Source organism: Cuculus canorus, chromosome 7, assembly GCF_017976375.1.
Source record: "Cuculus canorus isolate bCucCan1 chromosome 7, bCucCan1.pri, whole genome shotgun sequence".
In the NCBI taxonomy this organism is placed as follows: domain Eukaryota; kingdom Metazoa; phylum Chordata; class Aves; order Cuculiformes; family Cuculidae; genus Cuculus; species Cuculus canorus.
Window position 1 is genome coordinate 13,373,814 of NC_071407.1, and position 12,102 is coordinate 13,385,915.

At 43.0% G+C, this 12,102-nt stretch overlaps 1 protein-coding gene across 2 annotated transcripts in view; it reads left to right on the forward strand.

Annotated features, from left to right (window-relative positions):
• Positions 1 to 12,102, forward strand: part of NT5C2 (5'-nucleotidase, cytosolic II) — a 62,908-nt gene that overhangs the window by 45,525 nt on the left and 5,281 nt on the right. For both annotated transcript variants that reach the window (XM_054071732.1, XM_054071734.1), the window contains exons 4-11: positions 3,125 to 3,242; positions 4,625 to 4,720; positions 6,027 to 6,118; positions 6,309 to 6,366; positions 8,030 to 8,123; positions 9,145 to 9,198; positions 10,382 to 10,465; positions 11,210 to 11,251. In XM_054071732.1, the coding sequence (XP_053927707.1) occupies positions 3,125 to 3,242; positions 4,625 to 4,720; positions 6,027 to 6,118; positions 6,309 to 6,366; positions 8,030 to 8,123; positions 9,145 to 9,198; positions 10,382 to 10,465; positions 11,210 to 11,251 (638 nt within the window). The remainder of the gene's footprint in view (positions 1 to 3,124; positions 3,243 to 4,624; positions 4,721 to 6,026; positions 6,119 to 6,308; positions 6,367 to 8,029; positions 8,124 to 9,144; positions 9,199 to 10,381; positions 10,466 to 11,209; positions 11,252 to 12,102) is intronic.

Below are 12,102 nucleotides of genomic sequence, written 5' to 3' on the forward strand. Positions count from 1 at the left end.
CGCCATGGCACACAAATTATCTCTGGTTGTGGTCTCAGCAACCTAGTCTGAGGGAGGGGGATGTTCTGGAAAAGTTTTAAACTATTCTTTCATCATGCAGCTGCAGAAAAAAATATTGATCTGTCCTCTCTACTCTTTTTTTCCCATGGATGCCTGGAGTAAACAAGAAAGGAGAGAGAGCAACCAGCCCTGAGTACAGTATTGAAATACATGTTTTTGCCTAGTAGTGCACGTAACTGAGGCATCTTAGCTGAATGCGCTGCATAGTTGCAGCAGTGTTAGCCTGCTCACACTTGATCTGAAGGAGGGGGATTGTTTGTTTGCCTGGAAGCTCATGTTACTGAAAGAGGCGTTGGTGCAGCTTACCAGAAGTGTCAGTGGGTTGTGGCTCATACCAACGGGTGCAGCACGTGCTGTTCTGTAGGGTGCTGTCAGGGTGGGTTTGGTGAGCGCTCAGTCTGTTCCTGGCTGTGCGTCCAGTTAAAGTAAACGTTTTCTCGAACAGTAAGTATGATGATAACTGGAGAATGTTTATTGTCCCTTTTATCTTTCCAGGAGTCTAGTTTCCCATATCTCTGTTTAGTTTGTGTATCAAGGAGAAGGCTCCCACTTTCCAGGTATTATGTAGTGGAAGAAAAATAAGGAAGGGACCTGAGGCATGAATCAGCTAGTAGTTTAGTTTTATTCAAAGTGATGTAGAGGCAGCAAAATCTAGAGCTTGAGAGGTAAAGGGAATAACTGCTCCCCAAAGAATCATTCAGATTAATCCTGTTGCAGTAGTGCCTCAACAGAGACTTGGGATGATGAAGGCTGAGGTTGATACCTCTTCAGCAGCCTTCTTCCTACTGGTCTTTCAGCTTTTTTGTTTAGCCTCAGAGAGTGAAGAGGAGGTCTATAGTGATAAATCTAAGACAGAGAAGGAAATACAGAAAGGAAGAAATGGAGTGAAGGCATTTTGTGAGCCACTGGCCATTCTCTGGTGGAGTGTTAACAAGCTGCACAGGCTGATTAACAGAAAGCCCTACAGTTTCCCTGGAAAGGTTTTGCTGGTATTTTTGATGAACCGCTTGTGCTTGTCCAGAGGAGATGCCAAGGAGCTTCTTGAGAATTCTTTGTGTCTGGGTAGTATCACCATGGTTGCTGAGTTCAGAAAGAGAAGGGTTTCCTTGGAGAAATGTTTTGTTTGGGAGTGATGCTTTTGGGTGAGTTGGTAACATGGTCAAATTCCTAGGAAGCCAACGAGGAGGAGTACAGTGGCTTCATGGACAGAGTGGGGGACTGGAGACTGCTTCACATAACAGAGAGCTTTGTAGCACTCTCACTTTCTGAGAGTACGTGCAGGTGTATTTATTGCCATTTTCCCTGGGAAGTGCCTCTGTGGTCCTGTGTCAGAGGAAATCGTTTTTCCAGATGATGCTCTGGTGGCACTCTCACTATGTTGTTCATCACCTAACTGCCTTTTGCTCCCTCCTACTCTAGCTCACTCCCCAGAGTTGCCTTGATGGTCACTGCTTTCCTCATTAGCTGTAGGTTTTGATTGCTTATTCCTACCTGTAGCTCAATCAACCCTTCCTTCCCTAAGGGACAAGAAAAGACTACATTTGTTGAATGTCGTATCATGTTGTTGATGTTTGCCATCAGTATAATAATGCTTGAAGGTTTTGAAAACTGTTTTACTGATTTTAGTTATCTGTTTATGAACATTACAGATTTGCTTGTTACATTTTTAATGGTGTTGGTTCAATGGAGAAAACTAACTTTTAGGATTCGGGTGGTTTTTAGAGTATTAAAAGATACTCTATTAGAGTATTAAAAGGACCCTCTCACAGTTATAATGATTTGGGTCTTTTAATAGTCTCATTTCTTTTGTAGTCCTTGCCTTTTTAGTACTTTTGTAGTACTTCTAGTATTTGTTTTCTTCTATCAGACTGAGGTTCTGTATTCCACATTACGTATTTGGTGGTGGTTACCTGGGCAATATAGGCAATGTGTGTTCATATATATTGTTAGGCCCACAGTAGTGTTAGATCTCCCTCAGGCAAACCAGTTTGTCTTTTAACAAGCTTACTGTGTAACTTGCACATTGTTGTATTTTACGCAGCTGAATTTGAAATATTCAAATGTTTGAGACAGTCAGGCTGCTGAACCCATGGTAACCTTCCTTGCAGTCCTGGGTTGTGTTTGACCTTGTTATATCTTAGGATCAGTTTAAGACAGCAGCATGCAGCAAATGTAAATGCACAGTCAGAGAAACAGTAATTTCTGTCTGTCATAGAAACACAATGATTTCATTTTAAATGTTAATTTAATGATCTGATTAAGCAGTAACATTTCCAGTCCGTGGGAAGGTCATTTGCAAGAAGAAGACAGGCCTGATGGTGGGAGTGGTTTGGTTGACCAAGTCCATCTCTTTTGCATTGAGCTAAGGTGTGGGTCACAGATGAGCAGCTCCTCTGAAATGTCAGAACAGTAAGCTTGCTTACGAGAGTAGGGTTTTGATGCACAAGGGTAATAGCTAACAGATTTTTACAATACCATATGGTATTATTAACAAACAAATCGTACATTAATGTGACAGCTCTACCTTAGAGCTGACTTAGTCCTCAGCAAACATACATTCCCCTGAGGAGAAAACTGGAAACAATACTAAGCTTTGGGATTGTATCCAGAGCAGTAACAGTAGCACAGTAGCAATGAATTTCAGGCTTCCTAACTATGAATACATCTGTTCCCAAAATTTATTGCTTTCTTCATCAGCTTTGCGAAAACACAGCAAACCAAAACCCAATCTGAGAAGGTGGAACAGGAAACATTCATGCATCTGCCCAGCAGGAAGGCAGGGAGAGGAGCTGCAGTTAGAAATACATTTTTCCTGATGCAGAGAGCTGTGGTAGACTGAGGAGTATTTCATCTGGTGTGCTCTGCTGCTGCAGTCCTGAAGTGTGAACCAGTTCTGCCATGGCTCAGGGCTGGGGGACCCAAGGCAGCGAAGGGCAGGAGCGAAGAAGTGAGCGTGTGATGTGGAGGAGGGAGGAGGGTGAATGGGTACATTACTTTTTTTGTCTTCTTGTTTTACCCCCTAGCTGTTTTCAAATTTTCTAACTGAAATCTCATCTTGGTACAGTGTATAAATCCCCTGAATACGAATCTCTTGGATTTGACCTGACCGTAGAAAGATTAGTTTCCATTGGATACCCTCATGAGCTGCTCAATTTTGTGTATGATCCTGCATTCCCTACCAGGTAAATGACTAACAGATACTGATCCAGCCTGCTTGAGGCCTTGAATATTTGTTCTGTAAAGTTCAGAGGTAACCCGTGAGGCCAGGTTTTCAGAGTTGTACCTGTGATCCAGGGGGAAGGGAGCAGACTGCTCCACTATGTGAAGGGCCTTTGCACGTGTAAATTCATGCCATCAAAGAGGGAGAGTGCAATAAAAGGGGCCTGCTGAAAACGTGGTCCAAAAATAACTTCCTAAAGCAAAGACACAATTGGATTGAGAGTTAAATTGAAACAGAGAAGAGGAGGAGCTGTTGCTGCTCATGAGGCTGTTAGAATGAGGCTTTCCATGAGGCTCAGAACTTCTTTAATGATTTTAATTAATAATGTCTTGGTGCCTAAGACATCCTCAAAGTTAAGCTGACAGTAAGCAACAATAGAAGTGGGACCAATCCAATTCATTTGTCTAGATGAATCAAATGCCAAAAGCAAAGTTCATGATGCAAATTTACTAAAATCTTAGATTTTGTCTTTTAGAAGCAGAGGTTAAAACAACATTGCTTGTTTTAAACATGACTTTTGATCTCTGTGCATTAAAGTTGTTTCCACTTGTGCCTTTGCTGGATTTTGCTTTTTTGACTCCTTTGGAGCTTCTTTGCAAAAGCTTTGGCCGGAGGGTCTATTGGCTTGATGCTCCAGTTTTCAGCCTGGCAGCCTCCTTCCTACCATCTTCTCGGTGTGTCTTATGCCAAGTTTGTCACTGGGTGTGCCTGTGTCCATAGCAAGACAGTAGCCTTTCACAAACCTGTGATGAAGACTGCATTAAACCCACTGCCGTCATCCCAGGGAGGGGACAGTAGGGATGTCTCTGTGGGAAGACTGCGTCCTCCAGATGTAAGCTACTAGATAAGTGAGACAGAGTTTTGCTGGAGTTGGAACCGGAAATGTCCAAAGCGTTTTATACAATAGTTACATGTCCCTTCTGTCTCTGTCTGTGACAGAGTGATGAAAAAGAGGGGAGAAATTCCTTTATCACACCTCGTTCTTCCTTGCAGCCCAGCAGGGCTGTCATGGAACCACAAACACAGGTGTCAGTGTGCCTGTGGACGAGGTCCATTGCCTTCCCTTGTAGGTGGTAGCTAATCCTTTGCCAGGTTAAACGGTTCCATTTGCAAGTCTACAGAGAGCAGACCAACTGTGCCTTTCACCTGGCAACGCAGGGCTGGCCTTGCTCACCTGCAGCCGGGTAAAAGGGACAGCAGGGACCCCATCTGGACAATAACAGCAACTCTGTTCTGGTGCCAAGTGAGCAAGCTGTTCTAGAGCTGATTTGGAAAGAACTGCTATTAAAATGGTCACTGCTTAATACACTCGCTTCTTCAAATCTTACATCGCTTTCTTAACAGAGGCCTGGTGTTTGATACCCACTATGGAAACCTGCTGAAAGTCGATGCCTATGGAAACCTCTTAGTGTGTGCCCACGGCTTTAATTTCCTCAGAGGGTGAGTGCTGACTTTTAGCTGTTCTTTTTGATTTAATATGCCCTTTTGTGTCGCTGATCATCCACAGGACACCCACTGCATAAGGAGTCACAGGGACTCTCCTGGCAGCAGATACTGTATTGGTGTTCCTACAGCTCCAAGATTGACTGGGGATGCATTGAGGGTCCTAGACACAGCAACAGCCTTGAGTGTTTATAGTGGCAATGTTCATGCTGGCACAGGCACATCTGTAGTGTGCTGCGGAAGGGGTTGATGGGATAATCCAGGGGCTGTTCACCTGTCCTGGTGCAGTTTAACATCATCAGTGTGTCAGTTAAGACAAAGCCCTTAACTTGTGTGAGGGCTGCTGGGAGCAGAGAGGACCTGTGCCCTGTGAGACTGTTAACTCCACAGCCATTGCTGAGGAGTCTGACGGCCTCAGCTGGGCTGGGGAAGGAACAAGCTTGCTCTACCCCTTTGTGTTTCTGTCCTTTGAGGGTATCAGAAGCAAGATGTTGCCTGCCATTTGCTGTAGCCCTCCCTGGCTGCTTGCATTTCTTTTGTCCGAGGAAAGTGTTTTGGGAAGCAGAGTGGACTGCGACACTATGTGCTTGATGTTTCCCAGCAAACCCCATTGTATCCCTGCTGTAAGGGTGGGTGGATGAAAGGCCAGCTGAGGGCCCCCACGGTGACAAGCCTTGTCATTGCAGGCCTACAAGTTCTTGCTTCAGGAAGCCAAAATATAGAAAAAGTCCTTATTTATGCACTCAAGTTCCTCTTTGAGTCAGAGATATCTTCAGAAGCTCCAGAAATGAAAGAAAACAGAATAATTAAATGACTTTAGTCATCACCACCCCGCTGATTAATTGCAGAGGGCCCCAGGCAAGCCTCCTGCAGCACAGCCACACTCCTCTGCTGAAAGCTGCCCGAGGGAGTGTAAAGTAACACATGGAAAGTGGGGGAAAGTTTAAGATAAGCAAACAATGAAAGTGCAGATGATTTAAGGCATTCTCATAGGCAGCAGCATGGGGCTTAAGGTCGAGCTGTGGACTCTCGACCACTGTTTCCCTCTGTGGGCTCTGCTAGGTTTGCTGATTCAGCAGTGAGGGCTTTGTGCCCACCTCTGCCAGAACTAGCGTGATGAAGGAAATGCTGGTGGATGCAGTTTTGCTCTTGCGCCGCTAGTGCATATGGGAGAGCTGGGTGTTGATTAAAGTACAACAGACTCTAGTTAACGGGCCCCACTACAAGTAACTTTTGCACATCAGCACATTTTATCCTCGTTATTTTCTGTGATTCCGTTCTTCTCCACCTTATTTTTTCACAGGCCTGAAACACGGGATCAATATCCGAATAAATTTATCCAGAGGGATGACACCGATAGGTTTTACATTCTGAACACGTTGTTCAATCTGCCAGGTGAGTCTAATGTGAGGCAGTATAGACCTATTTCTGTGCCTTTATAGACAGCAAGGCTTTGTTAATGTCACACTCTAATTATCTGTTTAATTTTTTTTACATTAACTTTTTTCTTCTGGGCACAAAGCCTAGAGTTAGCTGGGCGTATGGTGTTATCCTTGTTTTAAAATCTCACTTTGTTTCTTTGCAGAGACCTACCTATTGGCTTGCCTGGTGGATTTCTTCACTAACTGTGACCGGTACACGAGGTATGTATTCCCTCCAGTTCGTGGTGTTCATGGTATGATACATTTGTTATTATAAAGAGCAATACAGCACATATGGAGCTGTTCTTAGTATCAGTGGAGGCTACTGAGTGGTTTTGGTGGGGAAAAGTTCAGGCCTTCTTTTGATATTAAGAGAATTTAGTGGTGACGAGATGATCAGTGTGTACAGCATAGACTAGTTATAAAATCCTAGAATCATAGAATAGTTGGGATTGGAAAGGACCTTAAAGATCATCCAGTTCCACACCCCCTGCCATGGGCAGGGACACGTCCCACTAAATCAGGCTGCTCAAGGCCCCATCCAACCTGGCCTTGAACACCTCCAGGGACGAGGTATCCACAACCTCCCTGGGCAACCTGTGTCAGTGCCTCACCACCCTTATGTCTAAATCTGGCCCTCTCCAATTTAGAGCCATTCTCCCCCGTCCTATCACAGGTGGCCACAAACCTGATCCTCCTCTACAGTGGGAGGGGTTCTACCCCTCTGGTCACCATCTTGTTGTCCCATGACCCAGGAAGGGTGAAGAGAGCGGTTGTCAGTTTATGAGGGTTTCCTTTGCTGGTTATATCAGTATCACCACAATGAGTGACACTGGTATGTGGGCCAGCTTGTAAAACCACACACCTATTACAGGGTGATTACAGGCATCAGACAACTAATTTTGAACCTGTGTCCCTCGGAGCTGTGTTCAAACTGGTAACCGAAAGGCTGAATTTCCTCAGCCGGTTATCACAAGACCCTCATGTCATAATTGAGGACTTTGATCCCTTAAAGTTAAAACGCTCAGGCACAGCATGCTGTTTGTGCAGCATGAGTGTTTACCTAGCTTTCAAATAGGTTTAAGCATAAAAACAAGCTGCAGTTTTAACTGGCAGATGTGATTGCTGCTGTGCTGCTGACTCATGTGATGTGTTGTCTTTGCATATTATGTGAGTGGAAGGCAAAAGTTTAATGGGATTTTATCTGGGAGTAGAGGAGCTGTTATGCCATCAATCTGTCGATGAAGTATCCTTTCTCAGTACAGGCATGATGATTGCTGTCATAATAAATACAGCTCTGTTTAATCATCCTTGATTTCTTCTGATGCAAACTCTCATGGGTGTCTCAAACATATCTCTACAGTATCTTGTAGAGGAAATTTCTCATGTTAACTCTATCTGTTCAACACAGTAGTAGTTGCTCCTCTCAGCAGTGAGTATTGCATTTAGTTGATTACTCTGGCACCCCCTTCTTTAGAGTTGGAAGGAATGAGAAAAAGCAGCGCTCCACCTACTTTCTCAGTACCATTCATCTTTTGTAACGTGCTGCAGACTGCGTAGTCCCAGTCTTTTTTCCTTGCAATACCGTGGGGGAGAAATAAGAGTTGCAGTCACAGAAAACTGTAGTCCTACTGTGGAGGCACAGGCCCATAGATAGGAACTCACATCCTAAAATTTTAAACAAACATTCTTGAGTAATACACAGATCCTGTTAAACTGTGGTTGTAGCTTTCTTTCAAGTCTGAGCATGGTGAAGTAGTAAATAAGAAAACATTATGGTAAGATGAAAACACAAGCTCCAGATAACATTGAACCATCTCTCTCCTTGACATCTTTCTTACGTGCCTCAACTGACCACTACAGTCTCTCTTCTTTCTCCCCACAGCTGTGAAACGGGCTTCAAAGATGGAGACCTCTTCATGTCCTTCAGGAGTATGTTCCAGGATGTCAGAGATGCTGTTGACTGGGTTCATTATAAGGTGATTGCAGGAACTCCTTGGGACGTCTGTAGTGGTAACAGTTAGAGGGACTGATTTGTAACTTATGAGTTAAGATGTGTTATTGCACTCTTGGGCAAGAGCCCTTCTTTGCCGCCTAGTGAGCAAATAATAAAATGCAGTTGTATGAGTAAGTCAAGATATTGACTGCCTCTCTAGTATTGGAACATAGCTATCTTGGCTTCCTATTCCTTCTTATTTTGCCGTGATTCCATTTCTGTACTGTAATTCTATGGGGATTAGAACATGGTGCTAATGGAGGGTGTTTGGACTTACAGTCCACAACTTGTACATTGTCCTAATTATTAGAGCAGCAGTTTACTGTAAATGATTTACATTGGTACTATCTTGTGTTGTCTGAAAAGCACATTAAGCGTTGAACAGAGAAATACATCAGCTGTTCTCTATTTAGAGAGGAGAGGCAGTTCATCTTTTTCTCACACCTGTGCACAAATTTAGAATATAATTTTGTGAGCATTAACATCTGCTTAAAGACCTGATTTTCTTATTCTTCCTCAATCAAGATGTCTGATGGGGTGGGATGGAGAAACATCACTGGAGAATTCTGCTCACCGTTGTATTTGTGGTGGTCCCTTTAGCCATGCAGAAGTCAGGAAGCTATTTTTCTTCCCTTATGCAGTATTGTGTGATTCATGTTGGAGTTGGCCTCTGAGTAAAGCATTATGGTCAGTGTTGGAGACAGGTCATTGACTGTCTTGTTTGGTATGGCAAATCTATTTTTTGTTTGTTTCTATTGTATTCCCTTCTGAAAGGGTTAAAATGCTGTTGAAGTGGATTATTTACCATGGTGAGGGAATCGATGGATCACAGAGTTTGTGATGGTCCCTGCTACTCAAAGCCTCTCATCTCTAGAGTCACTGGTTCAGATTCGCCCTGGTTTGTACTTTCACAGCATTTTAAAGTGTGAAAGTTGGCATTACTTTGATGTCTCTTACATCATAAGTTTCCATTACCTCACTGGGTTCTGTTGTTTCTATTTCAGGGATCGCTCAAGGAAAAGACCCTTGAGAATCTGGAGAAGTATGTGGTGAAAGATGTAAGTGTGAAGTTAGCTTTACTTGTGCTACGTGACATTCTGTACTGAGTAAGCAGGCAAGAAATAAACGTGCTGATTTGCCTTACTAAATCACAAAACAGATAACGCTGTGTTTTCTATTGTAATAACCAAAGACAAAGTGGAAAGTTCGGACGTAGCCTTTATTCTGAGCCAGTGATCCACATGATTTTGTATTCACGTGCACGTTTTTTACGTAAAATATAAAAGCCAGAGGAAATGTTGTCATGAGACGCAGGTGAATACACTGGCAAGCCTCGCGTTGTTTCTTTTGGTGGTAAAAGCAACTGTGTTCCCTGCCCACGTTTTCTCCGCTGAAGTGGACCTCTTTTTAAAAAGCAACAGATGAGTATCTTTTTAGACAAAAGTATTCCTTAGCTATTCAAAAAAAATGTTACAACTGCTTAACCATAAGAGAGTGAGGGAAAGGACTTGAAAGTCTCACTGATGTCTAGTCTCTTAATAGCCCCAAATTGTGTTTTCAGCACATCTAATTGAGCGAGCTTCAGTAGTTGCCTTAGTTTTGCCCTCTTTGCAATGTGCAAGGCTCCTCTGGACCACTTGCAGTATAATTATTCCTTAGTTTAGATGAGCTTTGTGGTAGAGTATCACTTTAAAGCAGTTAACCTTGTTTCTAGTTACGTGCCTGCAAAATTCTTAAGAAACCATTCTGTGAAGTAATCAGCTACTCTGGCAATGGACTGAGATTTATGATTCAATAAAAATAGCCCCAGGAATAAATTCTCCCTAATTTGAGGTTGGAATTACAATGTGCTCCAACTTGTGGCTTATGTGAGCTCAGATTTCACCTGCCTCTGGGCCTATTTAAGGAATGGACTTGGAGCTGGAGAAGCTGCTCCAATGTGCTTGGCAGGGAGTAGATCAGTGGGAACAGTGTAGGGTGCCTGGCACTGTGGTTGGCAAAAGCTCTGCAGCTGTGCTGAGCCCTTCCCCCTTGCCTTCGTCCTCTGGGGTGTGCTTGGGAGGGGTGGTACATGGACAGACCAGGAACTTTCCTGGCTTTGGCCACTGCAAAACACCTGAGTTTGCTTGCTTGATGGTTTGATTTGCTTTGTTTTGTCTGGTGGGATCATAATTGTGAGTGTGCTGCCCACGATGAATCTCTGTAACTTTTATGTGTGACTTGCATGCCCTTGGCTTTCAGGGGAAGCTGCCACTGCTGCTTAGCCGCATGAATGAAGTTGGGAAGGTGTTTCTTGTCACAAACAGCGACTATAAATACACAGACGTAAGTGCTGCATGAATTGTTGTGTTGGTATAAAATGGAATAAGCAAACGCCAGCCACTTTGGGTTTTGATAGGACATCATCTGGTGGAGATTTGGGTGTTTTCTAAGCTTTGTTGTATGGTTTGGTGGTAAATGCAGATTAGGTCTAGTCAAGTTTTGTAGTCCTGGTTCTGCTGCTGACCTAGTGTGGGCTCAGCTTACAGTCCCTCTGTGCCTCACGCAGTTCTTCAGGAATTTAAAGGCCGAAAAGAGAAATCCATATTCATTTTAGATTTCAGCATCCCTTAAAATGCAGAACATCCCTTTCAAGTGACATTGACTATAGACAGATCACCAAAGCCTTGGTGCTGCAGAACTCTTAAGAATCAGAAACGGCTGTCAGCTGTGCTGTAGGAGAAAACATGGTTACTTTAACTCCAGGTAGATCTTGTGATGTTGTGAAACTGTAGAAATGGTAAATAAATCCAAAAATTTTTATGCCACTTTAAGGCATTGCAAGATATATGCATTACAAGATACAAACCTGAGGGAGTGTTCTTTGATTATAAAAAATACTGGTTTAATTCCTGTTGCTATAAATTCTAACCATTCATTTTATCTGCAAATCTTATGGTCATTTTCATATAAATCCTGAATATAAAGTTCTATAACCTGAAAAGATAAAAGCAGAAAAGTATGTTTTTATAAACTACATAAATGTATGTTTAAAACTGTGTCTTAGAGTATTCTCTTTCTGTCTTTCAGAAAATTATGACTTATTTGTTTGACTTTCCACATGGACCAAAGGTATGTGATTTCTGGGCTGCAGTTCCAATAGAAACTGATGTGCCTAATTATCTGTGTAACTGGAAAGCATTTTAATCCTACTTCATCGGCTGCCTGGGATTAGTTGCTTTAATCTGGTTAAAATACACTCGCTGTTTTGTGTCCTATTTGAATGGCATCAAAGCAAATACAATATAACAAAGAGAAAAGAGGCATCATCTGGTCTCAAACTATAATCTGTGTTAACGATAACATTATTTTAGTGATTACATGTTTTTACTGTTGCATTTTGCAGCCAGATTTCTTAGAAAACTTGCATGATGTTTTAGATGTTAAAAAAACCCACCTCAATGGAAAATAAAAGTTGTATAAAACAGCAGAAAGATTTATGGCTGGTTGTGCTTTGTCTGGGGTGATTCCAAAAGCTTGAATCATGCTTTTTCTGGTTTTCTGAGGTCAAAACTCAGCCCTGCAACTTTTGGAGAGAGTCTTATGAGGTGAATTTGTACTGCTTTCTCAGTCTGCTGGTGGGAGGCTGTCTCATGCCCCCCAAAGATGTGTTTTCGCACTCTGCTCCAAAGGTAGAAGGCAGCCAAGGGACGGATTTTCAGAATGTGGAAAATCACCACAACTGGTAGCTCAAAAAACTTCTTGCTGTGGTCTCGATCTCAGAAAAAGCAGAAGCATAGAGCGGAAAGGGCTTATGAATGCCAGTGTCCTTTGGGCAGGGCTGCAATTCAAAGTCGTGCTCTGTGGTATAGAATCCAAGCATTTTCCCACTATTGGCAAATGTACCACTGTGGCCTTGTGAGGCTGAAGTTGTGAAATCACATGCATCTGTATCTGTGCAGAATGTCACTTCGGGAACAGCA